The 26,238-nt window shown below is 41.9% G+C and overlaps 1 protein-coding gene across 3 annotated transcripts in view; it reads left to right on the top strand.

Moving 5' to 3' along the window:
• nbas (NBAS subunit of NRZ tethering complex) overlaps positions 1-26,238 on the top strand; it is a 178,610-nt gene that overhangs the window by 10,195 nt on the left and 142,177 nt on the right. For all 3 annotated transcript variants that reach the window (XM_047819115.1, XM_047819116.1, XM_047819114.1), the window contains 11 exons: positions 6,473-6,606; positions 8,065-8,198; positions 13,011-13,109; positions 15,526-15,664; positions 15,840-15,905; positions 17,852-17,980; positions 18,390-18,453; positions 21,363-21,556; positions 24,337-24,600; positions 25,280-25,405; positions 25,895-26,046. In XM_047819115.1, coding sequence (XP_047675071.1) covers positions 6,473-6,606; positions 8,065-8,198; positions 13,011-13,109; positions 15,526-15,664; positions 15,840-15,905; positions 17,852-17,980; positions 18,390-18,453; positions 21,363-21,556; positions 24,337-24,600; positions 25,280-25,405; positions 25,895-26,046 — 1,501 coding nt within the window. The remainder of the gene's footprint in view (positions 1-6,472; positions 6,607-8,064; positions 8,199-13,010; positions 13,110-15,525; positions 15,665-15,839; positions 15,906-17,851; positions 17,981-18,389; positions 18,454-21,362; positions 21,557-24,336; positions 24,601-25,279; positions 25,406-25,894; positions 26,047-26,238) is intronic.

The following is a 26,238-nucleotide window of genomic DNA, read 5'->3' as shown; positions in this document are numbered from 1 at the left end:
TGGTAAATGTATTGTTTAAGCGTTTATGACATATCGAATTTATTATTTCGAAGTATTATGAAATACAGAACTTGTTACCTAGATATAAGTTATACAGAATTGATTCTATACATTTTTATTTAATACAGACACATTTGTTTGTATACATGTTTAAAAAAAATGATTTACCTTTATTGACCTTACACACACACACACACACACACACACACACACACACACACACACACACACACATATATATATATATATATATATATATATATATATATATATATATATATTATATTATATTATATCATATTTATTATGCCAAATTTATTCAATACCGAATTTATTATATCCGTATTTAGAAAATACCAAATTTATTTTCGACATTTTTACTCATTACTCAAGACACATTTATTCTGCATAAATATTTATTAAAAAGGCATGATTTACACATTTCTTATTCAAAATGGATTAGATGCATGTTTAGGAAATCCTACATTTATTCTATATATTTTTATTCACTACAGAATTTTGTCAGATATGGGAGCGTCATGTGTTTAATCTCTCCGTGCTGCTCGCCGCACTCCAACGCTTCATGTTTACTTTGAAACTTGTTCGTACTCCGAGATTATTGGGAGTTTTTATCAGCTCTAGGGTTACCGAATCTCATTCTGTGACAAAACCCTGGATGATTGAGAGCGGCGTGCTTTCTTCGTAGGCGCCGCTCTTTAAGTCAGGACGGCGTTTTTATTGCGAGTACATCACAGTGCTGACTCCACACATTTCGTCTCCGTATTTCTTTCTTTCTTTCCTTTCCCTTTTCCCTAAACGGAGATTTATGACGAGTACATCTGGCCCGGCTCTGCCGCCGCACGCTCATCACGTGTACTTAGCCATATTAGTTCCAGCGCTCAGTCCAGATTAATTAGCCTTTAGCAGAAGAGAGTTGATTTATGGTCTCTGCTGAGCCCTTTCTTTCCAGGTATTTATCTTAGGAAAGCATCATCGCTCATCCGGAGTTATCGAACCTTCCTTATTTCTAACATGTTCTGTTTTTTTTTTTATTTTTTTTTATTTTTTATCCTGAATAGAAATAGCAAGCTTGCCTTTTTTCTTCTAACCACTGCACTGCGGCAGAGATAAGAATCCTTCATTGCTTTTGATTGAAATTCCCATGATTTCCGACTTCACATAACAGAAACATCTTTTTTTTTTACGCTTTCTGAAGTATTGGGTTCGAGTGAAGGGAGTTTCTATTGTGCGAGTCGAGTCGCGCGTCCTCTTCTTACTTTTCCTGAGCGGGTGAATAGGATCCACATAACCCACCTCTTCACAGATTTTACTTTCAGTAACATCGCAGCTTCCACACCGGTTCCTCACTGCTAGGAAACATCAGAGGGGACAGGATTTAAAGCCGCGGTTCAGAAAATGTTTTTGCGTAAATTTAACTGTGAATAAATTTCTCTGACCCTCACAGCGAGGGATGATCGATTGGACCAAAAATAAATAAATAAATAAATAAATAAATAAATAAAAATCATCTTCCAGTCTGCTAAAAGTGACACACATTGATTTCAAAGCTTTGTATATAAAAAAAATACATCAAAACTAAACCAGTCTAATTTTTTAAATTAAAGATTATATATATGTTTGTCGTACATTAAAATATAAACATTGGCGCAATATTTACGACAAAAATCAAATAAACTTTTTAACATCTGTGGCTTCCAGTTTGATTCTATGTTTAGGTAATTGGCAACACCTTAGAAAAGTTTAGCTAATCCTCAAAACTAAAAAAGTTGAGCTAATCCTCAACACTTTCAGAATCTTGCCGAACCCTTCGACACTTTCAGAATCTTGGCGAATCCTCGACACTTTCAGAATCTTGGTGAATCGCCAGACACTTTCAGAATCTTGGCGAATCCTCGACACTTTCAGAATCTTGGTGAATCGCCCGACACTTTCAGAATCTTGGCGAATCCTTCGACACTTTCAGAATCTTGGGCAATCTTACACACTTAAATTTTAGCTAATCATCAACACTTAAAAAAAGTTTAGCTAATCCTCAACACTTAAAAAAGTTTAGCTAATCCTCAACACTTTCAGAATATCGGATAATCCTCAAAACTTAAAAAGGTTTAGCTAATCCTCAACACAACTAGGAAAATCCTCAGTGAGTGAGGGAGTGAGTTAGGCAGTAAGTAACGGAGTGAAGGGACAATTAGGTGAGTAAGCACTTGAGCAAGTGAGTGAGGAGCTACTGAATGAGCGAATGAATGAAATAGTGAGTGAACGAGTAAGTACGTAACTGAGTACATAACTGAGGGAATAAGTTCAAGATCAGAAGATAAGATCATAAGATCAGAAAGATGTCTAATTTGTTAGTATGCAACTATTTCTTAGGACTGCATTGGGTTTCATTTATTAACCTTTATTAATCAATTATTAATCTATATACTGAATGTTTCGTGAGGAAACATCACGCGGTTCGTATGTGGGTGCTGATAGGATGCGACCGGAGAAGAACCCGTTACACTCACTGATAAATACGTAAAACTTTAGAATATTGTTAATATTGCTAATTGTTTTGGGAACTTGTTTTAGTTTCAGCTTTGCTGGCTACTTGGATTGTCGTGTCCTTCTAATAGTCTGGCAATTCAATCTGTTCCTCCTTTATATTAGATACACCGGCGCTGAACATGTGCAAGTTCATTTCTTTTTACTTCTGAATCTCATTCGCCTCTATTCCAGCAAGTGATTACAAGCCTGTGTAAGCAGCGAAATTACATCAGGTTACAGACTGCACTAACGTGAAACGCAGGCTTTTGCAACAGATGTGAGTGTGTGTGTGTGTGTGTGTGTGTGTGTGTGAGAGAGAGAGATGATGTATTATTAAGTTCTGAAGCCCGTGTGAATGAGGATGCTTTAGTGATTAATGCTGCAGGATCTTTAGCCGGAATGGAGAATATTAAAGTCACAGAACCCTAAAACAATCATTTTTTAAAGGTTGCGTCTTGTAACACGACATGAAATATTCATGACCTTGAGCAGGAATTGATTGCCTTTGGAGATCATGCAAACTTCTTAAATGGTGAAATGTGCAGGAAAAGTTTTTCGGCGTTTGACTGATTACTCCTTGGTGGTGATTATATACTGCACAGCTTCTGGAGTGGAACATGATGGAACAGAGAACTCCAAAAGGTTCAAATACTCATGCTGCGGCTTCTTACTGACTGTGACTCACTTTTTGGTTATTCACTCAGTTACTTACTCACTCACTCACTTACTCAGTTACTCAATTATTCACACACACTCCCAGTTACTCACTCACTCACTCACTCACTCACTCACTCACTCACTCACTCACTCACTCAGTTATTAACTCACTCACTCACTCACTCACTCAGTTACTCAATTATTCACACACACTCCCAGTTACTTACTCACTCACTCACTCACTCACTCACTCACTCACTCACTCACTCACTCACTCACTCAGTTATTAACTCACTCACTCACTCACTCACTCAGTTATTCAAACACTCACTCACTCACTCACTCAGTTACTCATTCACATACTCACTCACTCACTCACTCACTCACTCACTCACTCACTCACTCACTCAGTTACTCACTCACTCACTCACTCACTCACTCACTCACTCAGTTACTCAGTTATTCACTCACTCACTCACTCAGTTACTCAGTTATTAACTCACTCACTCACTCAGTTATTCAAACAGTCACTCACTCACTCACTCACTCACTCACTCACTCACTCACTCACTCAGTTACTCACTCACTCACTCACTCACTCAGTTACTCACTCACTCACTCACTTACTCAGTTACTCACTCACTCACTCACTTACTCAGTTACTCACTCACTTACTCAGTTACTCACTCACTCACTCAGTTATTAACTCACTCACTCACTCACTCACTCACTCAGTTATTCACTCACTCACTCACTCACTCACTCAGTTATTAACTCACTCACTCACTCAGCTATTAACTCACTCACCCACTCACTTACTCAGTTATTCACTCACTCACTCAGTTATTCACTCACTTACTCAATTATTCACACACACTCTCAGTTACTCACTCACTCACTCACTCACTCACTCACTTACTTACTCACTTAGTTACACACTCACTCACACACAGTTACTCCTCAGTAACTCACTCATTGGCATTGCTTGATGACATTAATGATTACCTGTACCATGTCTCACCTTGATAGATCTAGTCTTTTTTGTTTCTGTGTCTTTTAGTCCACTCAATAGTTTTACTGAGCTTCCTTTTTTGTTTCTCGTAGTGCTGCCTGCTTTGATTCTCATCTGATTTTTGTGGTTTGATTACAGATTATTCTTGTTTGGATTTTGATTCTTGGATTAAACTATATAACACAATGATTTTTTGCACTTGCATACCTCATTCTCTCTCTCTCTCTCTCTGAATAGCAGGAGTCACCATATGGTTGAGGAAAGTTTTGAAAATGAATAATACTGCACTCTAACAGCCACATGTTCACATTAATAATCCATTACTCCATTATCGTGGCAGCATGATTTATTTTACCTCCTCCTGTTTTGGGTCTTGAGAAAGGCGAGTGACTCGGTACAGAACATGTTGGTAAATCACAAGAAGTAAAATGGAACTTGAAGAGCTTATTGATCACTTCATGTCTAACTGGATCAGAAACTCTAACTAAAGCTGTCTAACTTTAGATGGATAAAATGCTGTTTAAATAGCTGCTTTCCCTATCCAAAAGAAAGCAAATCTCTTTCTTACGGAAGTGAACAGACTGAGTGAGTGAATGAGGGAAGGACCGAGTGAGCGAGTGAGGGACGGACCGAGTGAGGGACGGAGTGAGGGACGGAGTGAGGGACGGAGTGAGGGACGGAGTGAGGGACGGAGTGAGGGACGGAGTGAGGGACGGAGTGAGCGAGTGAGGGACGGAGTGAGCGAGTGAGGGACGGAGTGAGCGAGTGAGGGACGGAGCGAGCGAGTGAGGGACGGAGCGAGCGAGTGAGGGACGGAGTGAGGGACGGAGTGAGGGACGGAGTGAGGGACGGAGTGAGGGACGGAGTGAGCGAGTGAGGGACGGAGTGAGCGAGTGAGGGACGGAGTGAGCGAGTGAGGGACGGAGTGAGCGAGTGAGGGACGGAGTGAGCGAGTGAGGGACGGAGTGAGCGAGTGAGGGACGGAGTGAGCGAGTGAGGGACGGAGCGAGTGAGTGAGCGAGTGAGTGAGCGAGTGAGCGAGTGAGCGAGCGAGTGAGGGACGGAGTGAGCGAGCGAGTGAGTGAGGGACGGAGTGAGCGAGCGAGTGAGTGAGGGACGGAGTGAGTGAGTAAACGAGTGAGGGAATGCCTGAGTGAGGGAATGCCTGAGTGAGGGAATGCCTGAGTGAGGGAATGCCTGAGTGAGGGAATGCCTGAGTGAGGGAATGCCTGAGTGAGGGAATGCCTGAGTGAGGGAATGCCTGAGTGAGGGAATGCCTGAGTGAGGGAATGCCTGAGTGAGGGAAGGCCTGAGCGAGGGAAGGCCTGAGCGAGGGAAGGCCTGAGCGAGGGAAGGCCTGAGCGAGGGAGTGACTGAGCGAGCGGGCGAGGTGAGGGACGGAGTGACTGAGCGAGCGGGCGAGGTGAGGGACGGAGTGACTGAGCGAGCGGGCGAGGTGAGGGACGGAGTGACTGAGCGAGCGGGCGAGGTGAGGGACGGAGTGAGGGAAGGGCCGAGTGAGCGGGCGAGGTGAGGGACGGAGTGAGGGAAGGGCCGAGTGAGCGGGCGAGCGAGGGACGGAGTGAGGGAAGGGCCGAGTGAGCGAGAGACGGAGTGCGGGAAGGGCCGAGCGAGCGAGGGACGGAGTGCGGGAAGGGCCGAGCGAGCGAGGGACGGAGTGCGGGAAGGGCCGAGCGAGCGAGGGACGGAGTGCGGGAAGGGCCGAGCGAGCGAGCGAGGGACGGAGTGCGGGAAGGGCCGAGCGAGCGAGCGAGGGACGGAGTGCGGGAAGGGCCGAGCGAGCGAGCGAGGGACGGAGTGCGGGAAGGGCCGAGCGAGCGAGCGAGCGAGGGACGGCGTGCGTCACGGCCCGAGCGAGCGAGGGACGGAGTGCGGGAAGGGCCGAGCGCGCGAGGGACGGAGTGCGGGAAGGGCCGAGCGAGCGAGGAGGGACGGAGTGCGGGAAGGGCCGAGCGAGCGAGCGAGGGACGGAGTGCGGGAAGGGCCGAGCGAGCGAGCGAGGGACGGAGTGCGGGAAGGGCCGAGCGAGCGAGCGAGGGACGGAGTGCGGGAAGGGCCGAGCGAGCGAGCGAGCGAGTGAGGGAGGGACGGAGTGCGGGAAGGGCCGAGCGAGCGAGCGAGGGAAGGACTGATGTAACCGATGTAAAGGCATTTTGCAGTGACGTTTATTTCCTGTACTGATGACTGTCCTGTGATTTATTTGAAATGATTACAAAACCCTTTTTTGGCTTGCAGTGCCCAAGGACCCGTCACCACAGTGGAGGAAGGTGGCGTGGAGTCATGACTGCGCTCTGCTGGCCTACGCTGACAGCACTGGCACTGTGCGAGTCTTTGACCTGATGGGCAGCGAACTCTTTGTCATCCCACCAGTAAGAAGAAGTTAAAAATTCCCTCTACTGCCACTTCATCTATGGGTTTCCGCAGGTCCTGATGGTTCGGGTTTCCCAGTTGGACGTTTGCAGCGTTGTACAGTCTGCCAGTAAAACTGCTTATCATTCACAAACCGTATTTATTCCACAGCACTGTTGAATTCTTCACTCGGTTGCTTCTGGAGAGGTTTCTGTAAGCGTGATTGGACTGGGCAGGGTGATGATGTAAGGACTGCTGGAAGAATACGCTGGCATTTAGTTCACACAGGGCGAGCTGTCACTGCTAGTCTTCTCCCGGTGTGACTCCGTCCTCTCCTTTGTTTCTGGCTCCGTATCTGCCAGGATAAATGACATGATTAATCTCATCATATTATCATTGTAGGCAATTTCTCTGTGTTCCTTTTTACCATTCTGTCCTTCACGTCACACTGAGTCAGCGGTAGATCTTCAGAAATGCACTCTGTCTTGGAGCTTTCTTCTTTATTTGTAGGAAATGTCATATGCATGTCTAAAGCAATTGTACTGAGCAGCAGAGACTCGGCATTGAGACGTTTTTTTCTTTTTTAGAGTAGTACATTTACATTTTGGTTGCATCACTGTTTCTCTGTCTGTCTGTCTCTCTCTCTCTCTCTCTCTCTCTCTCTCTCTCTCTCTCTCGCTGTCTGCCCCCTCCTCTTTCTCTGTCTACTCTGTTCCTCTGTCTGTTTCTCTCTCTCTCTTTGTCTCTCTCTCTGTCTGCCCCTCCTCTTTCTCTCTTTCTGCCTCTCTGTCTACTCTGTTCCTCTGTCTGTCTGTTTCTCTCTCTCTCTCTCTCTCTCTCTCTCTGTCTGCCCCTCCTCTTTCTCTCTTTCTGCCTCTCTGTCTACTCTGTTCCTCTGTCTGTTTCTCTCTCTCTCTCTCTCTCTCTCTCTCTCTCTCTCTCTCTCTCTCTCTCTCTCTCTCTGCCTCTCTGTCTACTCTGTTCCTCTTGGTGTCCCTTGCTGTCTCTCTGTCTCCTCACTCTTTGCTTCTACCTTTCTCTCTGACTTACTCTTTTCCAATTGGCCTCCCCCCCTCTCCCTCTCTCTCTCTCTCTCTCTCTCTCTCCCTCCCTCTCTCTCCCTCTCTCTCACAGTTCCTGCACTGTTCACTGAATACAGTTTAAGTGTAATGAATAAACAGTGGATTATTTCAGTCAGATATCTGATCGTTAAATTATTGATGATCGATGAGTAACCGAGATGCTTTGGTAAACATTTTATTGCTGTATTTTAATGATACTAGAGTCAGGCTTCCTGTGCAGGTAAAATGGGTCTCCTGTGGCATTCTGCCTGCCAAGCAAAGGGAAGTCTGACATGCTGCGCTTTCTCCGCACGCTGACTTCCTTGATTGATGTCTCACTCGTATCACCGTGAGCCCATTGTTCATCTTTCTCTTTGCCACTTTCTTTTTGTCCGTCTCATCTTTCTCTTCCCTCAGGCTGTGAGTTTTCCTGGAGATTTCAGCTACGCTGCTGCTGGTTTGATCTTCCTGGAGTACACAGGTAGTGCTCAGTGGTCCGCAGAGCTGCTTGTGATCACCTACAGTGGCCAGCTGAGGAGCTACCTGGTCAGGTAACATTGGTGTTTTCTAAAGCTTTTCAGTGGTTTAAGACTTATTATAGACTGATGAGACTTATTATAACACCAGCGTTAAAAAGAAAACAAAACAGAACCCACAAGAATCCATATACTTCACTCATAATACTTGCCATGCTCTTCTATACTTATCAATTCTCATCATACTCATTATAGTAACCGTACACATCTATAGCTCTTCCTTACTCACCCATGCACACTATACTTACCCTTACTCACCCATGCACACTATTCTATACTTACCCTTACTCACCCATGCACACTATACTTACCCTTACTCACCCATGCACACTATACTTACCCTTACTCACCCATGCACACTATACTTACCCTTACTCACCCATGCACACTATTCTATACTTACCCTTACTCACCCATGCACACTATACTTACCCTTACTCACCCATGCACACTATACTTACCCTTACTCACCCATGCACACTATACTTACCCTTACTCACCCATGCACACTATACTTACCCTTACTCACCCATGCACACTATACTTACCCTTACTCACCCATGCACACTATACTTACCCTTACTCACCCATGCACACTATTCTATACTTACCCTTACTCACCCATGCACACTATTCTATACTTACCCTTACTCACCCATGCACACTATACTTACCCTTACTCACCCATGCACACTATACTTACCCTTACTCACCCATGCACACTATACTTACCCTTACTCACCCATGCACACTATACTTACCCTTACTCACCCATGCACACTATACTTACCCTTACTCACCCATGCACACTATTCTATACTTACCCTTACTCACCCATGCACACTATACTTACCCTTACTCACCCATGCACACTATACTTACCCTTACTCACCCATGCACACTATACTTACCCTTACTCACCCATGCACACTATACTTACCCTTACTCACCCATGCACACTATTCTATACTTACCCTTACTCACCCATGCACACTATACTATACTTACCCTTACTCACCCATGCACACTATACTATACTTACCCTTACTCACCCATGCACACTATACTATACTTACCCTTACTCACCCATGCACACTATACTTACCCTTACTCACCCATGCACACTATACTTACCCTTACTCACCCATGCACACTATACTTACCCTTACTCACCCATGCACACTATACTATACTTACCCTTACTCACCCATGCACACTATACTATACTTACCCTTACTCACCCATGCACACTATACTTACCCTTACTCACCCATGTACACTATACTTACCCTTACTCACCCATGCACACTATACTTACCCTTACTCACCCATGCACACTATACTTACCCTTACTCACCCATGCACACTATACTTACCCTTACTCACCCATGCACACTATACTTACCCTTACTCACCCATGCACACTATACTATACTTACCCTTACTCACCCATGCACACTATACTATACTTACCCTTACTCACCCATGCACACTATACTATACTTACCCTTACTCACCCATGCACACTATACTTACCCTTACTCACCCATGCACACTATACTTACCCTTACTCACCCATGCACACTATACTTACCCTTACTCACCCATGCACACTATACTTACCCTTACTCACCCATGCACACTATACTTACCCTTACTCACCCATGCACACTATACTTACCCTTACTCACCCATGCACACTATACTATACTTACCCTTACTCACCCATGCACACTACTATACTTACCCTTACTCACCCATGCACACTATACTTACCCTTACTCACCCATGTACACTATACTTACCCTTACTCACCCATGCACACTATACTATACTTACCCTTACTCACCCATGCACACTATACTATACTTACCCTTACTCACCCATGCACACTATACTTACCCTTACTCACCCATGTACACTATACTTACCCTTACTCACCCATGCACACTATACTATACTTACCCTTACTCACCCATGCACACTATACTATACTTACCCTTACTCACCCATGCACACTATACTTACCCTTACTCACCCATGCACACTATACTTACCCTTACTCACCCATGCACACTATACTTACCCTTACTCACCCATGTACACTATACTTACCCTCACTCACCCATGCACACTATACTTTACTTACCCTTACTCACCCATGCACACTATACTTACCCTTCCTCACCCATGCACACTATACTTTACTTACTCTTACTCACCCATGCACACTATACTATACTTACCCTTACTCACCCATGCACACTATACTATACTTACCCTTACTCACCCATGCACACTAGACTTACCCTTACTCACCCATGCACACTATACTTACCCTTACTCACCCATGCACACTATACTTACCCTCACTCACCCATGCACACTATACTTACCCTCACTCACCCATGCACACTATACTTACCCTTACTCACCCATGCACACTATACTTACCCTTACTCACCCATGCACACTATACTTACCCTTACTCACCCATGCACACTATACTTACCCTTACTCACCCATGTACACTATACTTACCCTCACTCACCCATGCACACTATACTTACCCTTACTCACCCATGCACACTATACTATACTTACCCTTACTCACCCATGCACACTATACTATACTTACCCTTACTCACCCATGCACACTATACTTACCCTTACTCACCCATGCACACTATACTTACCCTTACTCACCCATGCACACTATACTTACCCTTACTCACCCATGCACACTATACTTACCCTTACTCACCCATGCACACTATACTTACCCTTACTCACCCATGTACACTATACTTACCCTTACTCACCCATGCACACTATACTATACTTACCCTTACTCACCCATGCACACTATACTATACTTACCCTTACTCACCCATGCACACTATACTATACTTACCCTTACTCACCCATGCACACTATACTATACTTACCCTTACTCACCCATGCACACTATACTTACCCTTACTCACCCATGCACACTATACTTACCCTTACTCACCCATGCACACTATACTTACCCTTACTCACCCATGCACACTATACTTACCCTTACTCACCCATGCACACTATACTTACCCTTACTCACCCATGTACACTATACTTACCCTCACTCACCCATGCACACTATACTTTACTTACCCTTACTCACCCATGCACACTATACTTACCCTTCCTCACCCATGCACACTATACTTTACTTACCCTTACTCACCCATGCACACTATACTATACTTACCCTTACTCACCCATGCACACTATACTATACTTACCCTTACTCACCCATGCACACTAGACTTACCCTTACTCACCCATGCACACTAGACTTACCCTTACTCACCCATGCACACTAGACTTACCCTTACTCACCCATGCACACTAGACTTACCCTTACTCACCCATGCACACTATACTTACCCTTACTCACCCATGCACACTATACTTACCCTTTCTCACCCATGCACACTATATTTACCCTTCTCAGCCTTGCTCATCATATGTATCATACTCAACCATACTCTTGAACCTGACCCATACCCTTCAACCTCGTCCATACCCTTCAACCTCACCCATACTAATCCATTCTGCTCCATATTTGAACTTATCTAAGACTAAGACTAAGATTGTTACACTATACCACTGGGAGCTGAGGTGTTGGGATGAAGGTCTGAGGATGACTCATGTTTGATATGTCCTAATAGCTAGCTAACGTAACCAAAGCTGACACACTGGTAGAACTGATTTATAACAAACAACATTTAGAGGTGAAGACGTGTTTGTCTTTTCAGAACAACAATAATGTTATATGTTAAACAATTAACACCAACATAAGATTGGGTAATTATTGTTCTGACTGTATTGTCGGCGTGTTTAAACATCCGACAGGGCCGTCGGGTGTTGCGGTGTTCTTTCTGTATGAATAGTGTATCGGGGGCCAAAGGGAAAGCATGAATCAAATGAGGCTTAAAAACACAATCTGTGTTTGCGACAATTTGTTTTTATGGCGTGTTAGACCCCTTCTGTCAACTGTAATGCCATATAATTGGTGTGGAAAGCAGCCAAGCTGTGATGCACACAAAGCCCAAGCTCAGCAGCTTGAACATGGATTTCTGTTTATTTGATGCCTGCCGAAGTCACGCTAATGAATGGAGCCTTCGTTCCAAATCTCAGGACTTATTTTAAGAGGCAAATGTTAACAGTACATACATTTTTTTTTAATTTCCTTTCACTTTTACACACAGATCTGCAATCAGCCTTTACGTCTTCGTAGAGCCCTTATGCTCTACGACCTTCAGAATAATCTCAAGTGGATACTGTAGATTTTACAGACGTGGCTCAAGCTACACAATCACCACATTGAGAAAATTAGTTTAGGGTCTCCTTTTAGTACTTTTCCTAAACATTTACCGTCATGTTGCATCATCAGCTCTGTACTTTTCTCATATGTGGCCTCAGGGTGATATTCCAGAGGTCTAGGTAGCATCTGATCTCTCTTTCGTACTCTTTTCTGGCTACGAGCTTCAGGATCGTTAAGTCTGGCTGCTTTGGCTGGCTGCATTTGTTTTTGATGGGAGAACAGGAACAGGAAGATGACAAAATGACTAGAAAACAAGCAGAAACGTATTCAGTCTTGTTTGGAAAAGTAAACGAGATCTTCACGCGATTGGTTAAAAGTCAGCGGAAGGTCACAGGAGGTTCTCGGCCACATTTATTTAGGAAAAGTTCTAGAAATCATGTGTTCTAACTCTATGATAAAACACCATTCACACCACTCACTACGCTCAGCTAACAAGCTTCCTGTTTGTCTTTCAGTACCGGAACTAACCAGGGCTTCCAGGAAAGTCACACCTTCAGTTTCTCCACCCACTATAACAACGGTGTCACAGCAGCCATCTATCATCCGGGGCACAGGTGAGTAGACTGAAGAGACTATGTGTTCATAACCTTCTGGGAAGTCCGTATATTTAGGAGTCGGGAAGTCGTAATTATGACATCAGGTGCGTTCATGTCACTTTATTCAGAGGTGTCGCCTCAGGTGTATGTTGTGTTTTTGCTTTTGAGACGTTTTTTTTTTAATCCATTTGTGAAGCTGGTGTAAACTACGTTGTTGTATATTGTATTTTAATTTGCTTGGATTCGCTTCAGTGAAGAGGAAACGTTCGATTTGAACTCATTAACGTCGATTCCACCGTATTTTCTTTTCATCTCAGAAAGTTTGCGGTGCCGTTTACGTTAGTGCAGCTTTTAGACCTGGGTTTTTTCCGCCGTGACTCAAACGCACCATCAGACACGCGAGCGGCGCTTTTTATTCACTCTGCGTTATCATTCTGGCTCCTTATGTTCCTCCCAGAATGTAGTTTTATTACACAAACCAAAACAAACAGTAAAAAGTTTGAAAGCCGTACACACACACACACACACACACACACACACACACACACTCACATTTAAAAGTTATGCACTTTCACAGGGCTTATAAAAGATTTAACTTTCTGTTCCAAGTACATAAACTGACACTAAAGGCCTGAAGGGTGAGTAATAACACGCTCATAGATGTAGGAATCAATTTGTTCCTCCGATTCTAATTCACTCTGGACCTCCAGGTATGACCCGGATTTAAAGCGGCCATTATTCAAAACGGGGCCGTTTCCTGTTTGTCTTGATGTCACACGCTCGGCTGCCAGTTTATTAGGTACATGGACTGCTAGCTAGCCGCGTTACTTTCTATAAAACCTTACTGACTGTTTCATTGTGTTTCAGAAGCATGGAACAGTGTAGCAGTAAAACGTACACTGTACAAGACTGAACTGTTGTGTGCGAGACTTTTTTTTAAACTGGCCACTTTATTAGACGCGCCTGTCTCACCGGTGCAGCTTGTTCTCGCACTGTAGGCTGTAATAGTGATAGATTTCCAGCGCACATTTCTAGTTCATCTGTCCATTCTTTTATTTTGTAGCCAGACTAGCTAAGTGCAACCTCGGTTGTTTTTCAGTTCTTCTTCCACACTGATGCTTTATTTTCTCCCCCAGTGTAGAAAGATGTAGAAGTTCAGAAGGATTTAAGGGGAAAGTTTCACTTTAAGGCTGTATCATGAAATTTAAAGCACACAGCACATGCTGGACTGTCACCAGGGGGCAGTGTTAAACTTTAAGAGTGTGTGTGTGTGTGTGTGTGTTTGAGATTAGCTATGTGGTTGCCTACTTTCTTCTCTTATCGTCTCCTCACACTGGTCTTTGGTTTAACTGATGAGACGTTTCTGAGGGGAAGGTCTGGATTTGAGACACTTTTAGTCTGTCTTTCTCTCTCTCACTCTCTCTCTCTCTGTCTATCTCACTGTCTCTCCATCTGTCTTTCTGTCTTAGTCCACACTCTTTTCCATCTGCCGTGTGTTTTGATCTGTAATTATTTAAAACACACACGGTACATAATATAACTAATACAAATAGTTCTTTCCGAAATCCAGACTGCGTCCTCGCTTCACGTTTATCATGCAGCAAAGAAGACGAGTAACATGTTCCACAGCTTCAACGACGATGATATGAACAAACCTGTGTAAGCTAATTAAAGGGGAAGTGGTGGCTCAAGCCCTATTTGCCTATTTGCCACTGTTGGGCCCTTGAGCAAGGCCCATAACCCTCACTGCTCCAGGGGAGTTGTATCATGGCTCTGACCCTGTGCTCTGACCCCAGCCACCAAAGTTGAGATATCTGAAGATAGTGAAATTCTTTCTTCAGGTATCCCATATGTGACAAATAAAGGCTTCTGTTTATCTTCTGGTTGTTGTGAAAGGCTCTGAGTTATTGATCAGAAGGGCAAAAGTTCGAGCCCCAGAACTACCAAGCTGCCACCATTGGACCCCTGAGCAAGTCCATTAACCCTCACAGCTGTATCATCTCTCACAAGCTTCCTAACCTTTCCCTGATTGTTTCAGGCTTCCACCACTGATCGTGTTCACGTGACGAACATCTCAGCTCCTCCGATCCCTGAAGCACATAGTATTTCAATTCAAACTGTGTCCCAATGACTATGAGCAGAAATATGGTGTCTTGTTTATTTTTATTTGTTTTTAATCTTCTTGAGAGATCCTTCATGCTCCTAATTATTATACTAATGACCGTTTATTATACTAATCCTATAAAAACAACAGAATCCTATTCATAGTACTATTCATACATTGGCAAGGCGCTTCAGCGATTCAATGCCTATTCATTTTTATTATTATCCTCCCAAAAAAAGAATTCTTTACAGTGAACAGTTGATGCTTGACAGTCCAGCCTCTGAATTCATGAGAGTGAGATGTTTTAATGTTCATCTGCACCCGGCTCAGGTTGCTGCTGGTGGGCGGATGCCGGTCAGATGAAGGCTCCACCTCCACGGCTGCTCGCTGGGGCATCACGGCGTGGAGGGTGTTATCGGGCTCGCCGCATTATAAACACGTCACCAGCTATGAAGATGATGTCTTAGCGGTAAGACACACACACACACACTCACACACACTACTCAACTTTCACACTCCACTGAGATTTCTTCTCCTTCGTAATCTATGAGATGATGATGATAATAATAATCCTGAAAAGATGAAGGATGAACGTGGATGCTAATTAGCACCGATATTAATCTCTGTGTCTTGATTCTGTCCAGTCCCAGAGGAGAGGGCTTTTCCGAATGCCCACGTTCCGATTATTTTCCAGGCAGAACAACGAACAGGTGAATATCATCACTCATTCTCCCGTTTCTCCAGCCTAATGCCAATTCCATTGACACATCCGTTAGACTTATCTTCTTAGTACGTCCATTACTTTCCTCTTACACCACAGCGATTTATTTTAGTACCACATAAAAGAGCAGTCCCTTTGTTTCCCGAAGACTTCTGCTTAACACACCCTTTAACACGTTCAAGATTTATCATGTTTAAATGCACAGGTTATGCCGAGCGTCGACCGTTAAAAACCTCTTTAAACACCACAACACCTTCTGACCAATCAGAGCTGAGAATTCAGCAGCGATGTGAGAGATTTTTGCACAGATTAAAAGCTTAACTTCCAGTTCTAGTTGCAGTTCCACTCCAGCCCAGTAGATTGCATTTCTTCTCGACTCAGGGATGAGGGATGTGGTAGCATCGTGGTTCAGGTGTTGGACTCTTATTCAGAAGGTTACGAGTTTGAATCCCAGGTCCATTAATCTTCCATTGCTGGTCCCTTGATTTATACAATCGGGATTTATGCATCCGATTCTAGACGATGCAGCAAAACCGATCGTGAGTTTAGAAGTTACCATGAAAACGAGACATCTGTAAACACCAGTCAGTGTCTAAGTCTTCGCTTTTTCTCACGGACTATTCCTGTTTGAGTCGATAGAAGTTTTTTTTTTTTTTTTTGTCAGCTTGACAGCTTGATCTCCTGGGCTTTTCTGTCATATTAGTTATTCCACAAGAACTCACCAAGAAAAAAATAATCTTAAACACCAGTTGTGGGTCTATAACATGCCAAGGAAGGACATCAGCCAAGAGCTCAGAGAAGCCGCTCATCAGTTTGGCAAAGGTCGACAAGGTCGTCTCAGAACAGTTTAAAATCCACCATTCTGCAGTGAGAATGAAGGTTTACGAACCTGGATCCTCCAAAACAGTTGGCAGTCTTCCCTGGAGTGGGCGTCCTGCCAAGTTCACGCCAAGGTCAGACTGTTTACTGCTCACAGATATAAAAAAAAACAAAAAAAAAAACCCAGAGAGCTGCATCATGTGACCTACAACGGACATTAAATGTCTATCACGAACATAATGATGGCTAGAAAAAGATCTGTTTCTCCAAAAAAAGAATATGGCTGCCTGAGTTAAGTCTTAAAACTGCTTCTGAACAAACCACAAAAGTGTCTGGAACAGTATCCTTTGGACTGATGAGACCAAAGTGGGGATGTTTGGACATCATGTACAAAAAGGAAAAAAATCAACACTTCATAGGAATCCTGAAGCCCGGTAATGGAGGAATGATGATCCAGGCTTGTTTTGTAGTCGCAGGATCGATGAACACTTCATAGCAGAAAAATCTTGAAACAAATCTGAGGCCATTTCTCTAGCGGCTTAATCTGTTCACACGAGGACCACTAGCAAATGATGTATCTGACAGAAGAAGAAATAATCAAGGTGTTGGAACAGTTTTAACCCCGCCCACCTCCTCGTTGATACAGTTTGAACTCCGCCCACACCCGTTGATAGTTTTATCCCCGTCCAGGTCTTTGTTGATACATTTTAAACCACGCCCACCTCCTTATTGATACATTTTTAGCCCTGCCCACATCCTTGTTGATACACTTTTAGCCCCGTCCAGCCTTTATTAGTTTGTAAGGTTTGTTTACTTTGTAAATTGCATCTCAACAAATTTTTCAGAAATATTCTGTTCTGCTGTTAAAAAAAAAAAAAAATATATATATATATATATATATATATATTTCTTACATGCATGTGTTTTATAGCCAAGATGTGATTGTTATTAATAGACACTAAAGACAGTTCGCAGAATTTATTTTTAAATGGTTACAAAAGTTGTTATAAAGATGTTTATTATGTTGTAGAAGTTCAGTTCAGGTTACTGAACTCGTGGGAATCTTAAAGACCTCTGTGTGTGTGTGTGTGTGTGTGTGTGTGTGTGTGTGTGTAGGATGGTGTGTTTAGGATGAGTGTGTCTCCTAATAGAGCAATGTTGGCCGTGATCCATTTTTCGGGCGCTCTCAGTGTGTGGGACGTTCCATCACTCAAACAGAGGAGCAGCTGGAACCAGGAGGAGCAGGTAGAGCTTTAGACCAGTGTGTGTGTGTCCTTGTGGTACCAGTAAGATCTGTCTGATTAGGAAGATGCTGTTGACTTAGTCACTGTTTTTCTTCTATTCTCTTTCTTTATTGCTTGCTTGCTTGTTTGCTTGCTTGATGCTTTCCTTCCTTCCTTCCTTCCTTCCTTCCTTCCTTCCTTCCTTCCTTCCTTTCTTTCTTTCTTTCTTTCTTTCTTTCTTTCTCTTCCCTCTCTCTCTCTCTTTTTTTCTTTCTTTCTTTTCTCCTCTCTCTCTCTCTCTCTCTCTCTCTCTCTCTCTCTCTCTCTCTCTCTCTCTCTCTCTCTCTCTCTCTCTCTCTCTCTCTCTCTCTCTCTCTCTCTCTCTCTCTCTCTCTCTCTCTCTCTCTCTCTCTCTCTCTCTCTCTCTCTAGCCTGGCCATGAGGAGATAAATCCGGAATGGAAGACTTCGCTAGAGAAGAGAAAGAAAATCAGAGGTAACTCATGGTTTCAGACAATGTTTAATTAACATTTTAGTAGAAAACACACATACACACACACTGTACTCCGGTGTTGGATGGATGTATTTACAGATTACACCAAAAGGTTTATTTATTTATTTTTATTTTTTTGGCAGCACATTTAAACAGCACTTTTTCAACACCCAAAGCACGATGTGTACTATTAAATAACAGACTACTGTTTATTCTTACCATAATGTTCCCTTTAATGTGCACACACACACACACACACACATACACTGAAGCTATCATGTGATGTGAGATGTACAGTTTAATAAAACCCTTCAATTAAAATCACAACATTTTGATGAGGCATTTTCATACTGCAGCTCCAGCACTTCCTCTCTGCCTTTCCTTCTCTGTCAGGCTCCAGAGTGAAGTCAAAGCGTACTTTTCCTCAGTACTTCACTTCTAACTCAGACACAGATGAATGCTTTACCATAAGCGTACCGACAGACTGAAGTCATCTTTTAGCTTCTAACTGCCTCTGTGTTTATTTTCTGCTCTTTTACACCAGCTAGTACATAATGATCCCTTTTCTTTTTAAATTCTTTCTAAACTTAGGTTACGCAAGTATCTGTACATTATTTTGATTTTGTTTGTGTTCCAACCTATACTGCTGTTTCTTTTTCTACTAATACTGACTTCTGATTCTACCATTGTTATTACTACTGATGATAATGATACTACTACTACTATTACTGATACTTCTATTACTACTGACTACTGATTCTACTACTACTACTGATAATAATTATACTGCTACTACTATTACTATTAGTACCACTACTACTGACCCCTGATTCTACTATTATTACTAGTACTGATGATAATGATATTACTACTACTACTACTACTGCTAAAACTGACTACTGATTCTACCATTATTACCACCAATAATTTACTACTACTACTACTACCATCACTATTACTGATACTACTACTATTACTGATAGTAATACTACTGATTCTACCAATTATTTCTACTAATGATAATAATGATACTACTACTACTGATAATAATGATAGTACTACTTCAACTGATTCTACACTTATCAATACTACTACTGATAATAATGTTTTTACTACTACTATTATTGATACTACTACTACTGATTCTTCCATTATTACTACTACTACTGATAGTGTTTTTACTACTACTACTATTACTGATACTACTACTACTACTACTGATTCTACGATTACTACTACTACTGATATTAATAATAATACTGCTGCTGCTACTGACTACTGATTCTACCATTATTACTACCACTACTGACAATAATGATACTACTACTGACTACTGCCTGCTGATTCTACTATTACTATTACTAATAATAATGATACTACCACTACTGTTACTGATACTACTAGCGATTCTAGCGATTCTATCACTGTTAATACTACTACTACTGATAATAATGTTTTTACTACTACTACTATTACTGATACTAATACTACTACTGATTCTTCCATTATTACTACTACTACTGATAGTGTTTTTACTACTACTATTACTGATACTACTACTGATTCTACCATTATTACTACTACTGATAATACTATTACTACTACTACTGCTGCTGCTGACTACTGATTCTACCATTTTTACTACTACTACTACTGATATTAATAAGGATACTGCTGCTGCTACTGACTACTGATTCTACCATTATTACTACAACTACTGACAATAATGATACTACTACTGACTACTGCCTGCTGATTCTACTATTACTACTGCTAATAATAATGATACTACCACTACTGTTACTGATACTACTAGCGATTCTAGCGATTCTATCACTGTTAATACTACTACTACTGATAATAATGTTTTTACTACTACTACTATTACTGATACTAATACTACTACTGATTCTACCATTATTACTACTACTGATAATACTATTACTACTACTACTGCTGCTGCTGACTACTGATTCTACAATTTTTACTACTACTACTACTGATATTAATAATGATACTACTGCTTCGACTGACTACTGATTCTACCATTATTACTACCACTACTGACAATAATGATACTACTACTGACTACTGCCTGCTGATTCTACTATTACTACTACTAATAATAATAATGATACTACCACTACTGTTACTGATACTTCTAGCGATTCTATCACTGTTAATACTACTACTACTATCACTACTACTGACTGCTGATTCTACAACTAAAAGAACACTTTTTTTTTTCTATTTTGTTTGTTCCAACTGCTTGAGAAACTTGACGAGTTACATATTCGAAACCCTTCTCTCTCTTCACCGAGCGCCTTTCACTTTAAATAATAAAAAGCAATTAAGTGGGATAGTGTAGAAATGCCACAGATTTTGCTCCTAACCCTGGCAGTATTTTAGAAATTTGCCTGTACGTCTAAGAGAGTAAAGACATTTACCTCTTCGCTTTACTAGAAATTAGACATGATTTTTTTTTTTTACTCATTTGTTCCCCCCCTCATTTTTATTTTCTTTTTGTTGCTTTGTATCTAGCACTTTCTCAATATTTTATTTTTTCATCAAAGGAAATTTTTTTTATTTAATCACAGCAGAGCAGCTTAATGCAAGAGGTGAAGCAGAAGACTGTAGAAGCACATTGATTAAAAGGGCAACTTTTTTTTTTAATAAGTATAAAGATTACTCAGATTATTGGAAATGTATTTTGTATTAATAGAGGATTTAAAATGTATTTTTTATTTTAAAAATACGTGATATAACTTGGGTGAATTGGTAAAATCATGAAATCTTTTTTGAACTGATAAACATGCATTTATAACAGGTTATTATTAACTCTCTCTCTCTCTCTCTCTCTCTCTCTCTCTCTCTCTCTCTCTCTCTCTCTCTCTCTCTCTCTCTCTGTGTAGATAAAGAGCAGTATCAGTCTTTGATGGATGTGGGTTGGTGGAGTGATCAGGCTCTGATTCTGGCTCGTTGTTCCGGCTCTCTCACCGTTTCCTCTGTGCGAGCTCTCACTAATCTCCTGGGAAAATCGTGTGAATGGTTTGAGCCCTCGCCCCGAGTCACCTCGGCTCACGATGGAGGATTTCTGAGCCTGGAGGTAGGGGTGTGTGTGTGTCTGCACAAGCACTGCCAATAGCATCTTTATTATTATTATTATTATTATTATTATTATTATTATTATTATTATTATTATTATTATCAGTGCTCCAGTGCTTCCTATCAACTACTATAGCTGCTACTACTACTGACTACTGAAATAACACTTAAGCAGTAGTAGCAGCTCAGCATTTAAGATACTGGACCACTAATAGAAAGATGTCATATCACAGCATGTAACTATAACTGATATGAATTTTATATCCCTATGCATAACTGTTCCAACATATGCTACTGTTTCTTTTACTAACTACTGACTACTGATACTACATTGTTACTACTACTGATAATAATACCAATACCACTTTATTACTGATATTTAAACTACTACTGTCAGTAATACTACTGGCACTGGTACCACTACTGATTCTACAATATTACTACTGACATTGATACTACTACAGACTATTGCTTTCCCCACTGTTACTACTAATACTGAAACTACTACTATTACTATTATGACTACTACTGCTACTGACTGCTGATTCTATAACTAATATGTCTGGCACTGATACTACTATTATTACTGATACCATTACTTCTATTACCATTAGCACCGATACTACTACTATCACTACTACGACTGACTACTGATTCTACAACTAATACTACTGGCTCTGATACTATTATTACTACCAACGTTAACACTACTACTGACTACTGCTTCTCTCACTGTTACTACTAATCCTGAAACTACTACTACTACTGACTACTAATTCAATAACTAATACTACTGGCACTGATACCACTGCAATTACTGTTACTACTACTGACTACTGATTCAAACAGTTATACTACAGGCACTGATACAAGTACTGATTCTACTATTATTCACTACTACGACTGACTACTGATTCTACAACTAATACTACTGGCTCTGATACTATTATTACTACCAACGTTAACACTACTACTGACTACTGACACTGTTACTACTAATCCTGAAACTACTACTGCTACTACTGACTACTGATTCAATAAGTAATACTACTGGCACTTATACAAGTACTGATTATTACTACCAATGTTGATAATACTACTGACTACTGCTTTTCTCATTGTTACTACTAATCCTGAAACTACTATTACTACTACTGACTACTGATTCCATAACTAATATTACTGCCACTGATATCACTGCTACTACTAGTACTACTACTACTGACTACTGTTTCTTCCACTATTACTACCAATGTTAATACTACTACTAGTGTTAGTGATAAGTACTCGGACTTCTTCTCTTACTACCACTGCTGGTTTACCTCAGTAGTTTTTCCAGCCATCTTGCTTGCCATCTCCATCCCAAATATCTTCTATGTAGGGCAAAAATGAAAGGCGTAGTGGAAAGAATGATCTGTTGTTGTTGCTGCTGCTTCTGTTATTACTTCTGACCACTATAGCACTACAACTATTCCCAGCTATACTACTCCTCCGATTGCTTTTATTGCTTGTACTAGCTTTCAGTGGGTGCTAGTACTGTTATAACGGGTATTTATTATTAATATATTACTGTTACTCATACCTATAATACACCTGTTACTACTGCTGAAACTCCATTGTTCATGCTTTTCTTACATCTAGTACTTTCTGATTTTATTATTTGTGCCTCAACAAGTTGTATTGTTAGTACTAGTTAAATAATATAAATGTGATATTGTAAATGATTAGAATTATTAAACAAATATCTGGAAGTTATTGCGAGTTTTAATTTCTGTCAGTCAAAGATATGCTTCTATAAGATAAAAATGACAATTTTTTTTTTATCCTTTTTGTATTTTTTTTTGTACTTTTCCCACAGGAATATTTTTTTTTCTTTAATAAACGATCATTTTATTGTAACTAATAAAAATAAAGGTAATACTAAGCTTATCTGTGACCAGCAGAAAGGTTAAAGTTTAAGTTTAAAGTATATAATTTTTTTCCGGCCATGTGACCCGTCGCTCGACGTATTAAAGCCGGGGCGACTGGAAAAGCTCTTGAGTTATAGACGGAGCTGCATTCTTCCTCTCCTCCTCTCCAGTTATCTCTCCCACAGCTTCCAAGTGAACCTGAGGTTGTTAAAATTCAAATGTAGCTCAGGAGTAAATAAAAGGCAAGACGTACACAGACTTTTGACAGCTCGGATCGAGCGCCGCAAGGGTAGGGGAGGAATACTGCTTAATGGATGCTGTGCACACCTGATCTGATGGGGAAGAGGGACAAAAATGGACAGATGGCATGTGTGTGTGTGTTTAAAACGTGTTTTTCCCCCACCGCAAGTTCTTCTTCATCACACCTCTCGTAAAGGAAGCGATGTGGTGGCGATATCCCGCTTTTATCTGCAGGCCATCTTCATAAAACCGATTCACAGTCTGACGTCCTCTTAAAAAAAAAAAATCGTCATCTTTTATCACGTCCTTCTTTTATTATCTCCTACGTATCTCTGTCTGTTGGCCTTTTATGCCGTGATTCTTGTGCAGGAGGTGTGTTAAAAAAAAAAAGAAAGAAAAGGAGCTTGAGGGCAGGAATGAGTGATGGAAAGTGGAGAAAGAAAAGTGTGTGTGTGTGAGAGAGTGTGTGAGAGTGTTTTTCTTGCTGATGCATGTTTTGCTCCGGGGTTTTTCTAATGATTGAAAATGGCAGTAAAATGCAGAGTAGGCGAGATTTGTGCAAGTTTGTTTGTTTGTTTGCTTATTATTCATTTTGCACAGGACAATTTATAACTCTTTCTCTGTCCCTCAGTGTGAGATTAAACTGGCACCAAAGCGTTCACGCCTGGAGAGCAGCGCCTCCAGCAACGACGATGACGATGTCGAGGAAGACTCGGATTCTGATGAGGAATCCTCGGCGAAGGCACGTTATTTCGGTTATGTAAAGCAGGGCCTGTATTACGTGACCGAAATGGAGCGATTCGCTCCTCCCAGGAAGAGGCCACGCACCGTCCTGAAAAACTACAGACTGCTCAGCCTGAGGTCTACCACACCTGAGGAGCTCTACCTGAGGAAGGTGAGGGGGGCAGGTGTGGGGTGGGAATTTGTATATTATCCATATTTTTTTTTTTTTTTTTTTTGCTGAGAATATGTGGATAGTTGGATATAATATATTCCTCCAAGCAACGATAGAACGGTACGATATTCCTTTGTTTCTTTTCTTTGTATCTGCTGTTTCACTTCAGGTTAAGTGAAACTGATAATTAGTATTTAAAGAGGTGGCTGAAAGACACCACCACCCTCGACCCGCTGGCCTCGTTAGCGGTCCTGTCAGCACGGCGCGACTGAGCTCAGCGTAGCTCGTCGAAGCCGATCGGAACACGCGCTGCCCCATTAACGCACTACAGGACAGCTTCAGAGTCGAACAGGATGTCGAGTGGCCTGTGAATATTGAAAGCCTCTGTGGTTTCGGTCCCCACAGTGATTTGTGAGAGCAGAAGCTTTCATTGTGGCCGGACGAACAGAGGCGATAATGCTTTGTTTACGACACACGGACATAATGAGGAGCCATGGGAGCTAAGCAAAGACATGTAACTTCTCTCTCTCTCGATTCCCCCCCACCTCCCCCACTCTCTGCCCCCTCTCCTCTTTCCCATCCCTCCCCCTCTATCTCTCTCTCTCTTTCTCTCTCTAACCCTCTCCCGCTCTGTCTCTCTGTTTCTCCCTCCTCTTTGCCCTTTGCCCTGTGCATGCAGATTGATAATGAGGAATATGGGGAAGCTTTGTCTTTGGCTCACGTCTACGGTCTGGACTCGGACCTGGTCTATCAAAGACAGTGGAGGAAGTCGTCTGTGAGCATCGCCTCTATACAGGACTATCTGGTAAGAGTCCACATGTATGAGTAAGTTTCACATCGTAGCATCCAGATCCTGATTGGTCAGTAGTACTGGGATGTAATTCAAATCACCTGCCATTTTCTCAATATATCTTTTTTTTTATTTGTTTATTTATTTCTCCTCTTAAAGACAGGGACATGTACAGGAAAACGTAAGTGGTTACAACTATAAGCTGCTGAAAAGGCTGACATGTCATGCCTAGATTTCATAGCAGTAACAGATTGCTGTAGCATGAGAGGAATAAAACAGGACCCATTTTGGGTAAACAAAGTTAACGCCGTTAGCCTCAACACACCCTGATGATTATTTTCCTAAATATAACTGCACGCGTCTATGAACCTAGAACTTTTTCTGGACACACACAACCTCTATCAGACATTTTTATTTTAAAAGAAAACAGTGTATACTGTGCTGTATGTGATCTGTGTGTGTGTGTGTGTGTGTGTGTGTGTGTGTGTGTGTGTGTGTCTTCAGAGCAAGATAAAAAAGCGGTCTTGGGTGCTACACGAGTGTGTAGAGAGGGTTCCAGAGAACGTAGACGCCGCCAAGGAGCTCTTAGAGTACGGCTTGAAAGGAACCGACCTGGAGGCCCTTATCGCCATTGGCAACAGAGAGGATGGAGGCAGGTGTGTGTGTGTGTGTGTTTGCAGGTGTTCTAACACACCCTTCCCAATCCAAACACACAAACAATCAAGGGTTCAATTAAAAATCAGTGATCTAATCCACTTATGCATGTGCTTAACAACAGAGTCTCATGATACACGTACCGCTCGGATTGTAGCGCGTCGTCAGCGTAGCCGTTCTTCAGCCTCGAGTCT

Source organism: Tachysurus fulvidraco, chromosome 9 (genome assembly GCF_022655615.1).
Source record: "Tachysurus fulvidraco isolate hzauxx_2018 chromosome 9, HZAU_PFXX_2.0, whole genome shotgun sequence".
Classification (NCBI taxonomy): domain Eukaryota; kingdom Metazoa; phylum Chordata; class Actinopteri; order Siluriformes; family Bagridae; genus Tachysurus; species Tachysurus fulvidraco.
Note: the sequence above shows the minus strand (reverse complement) of the source record. Positions and strands in the feature narration are given on the sequence as shown.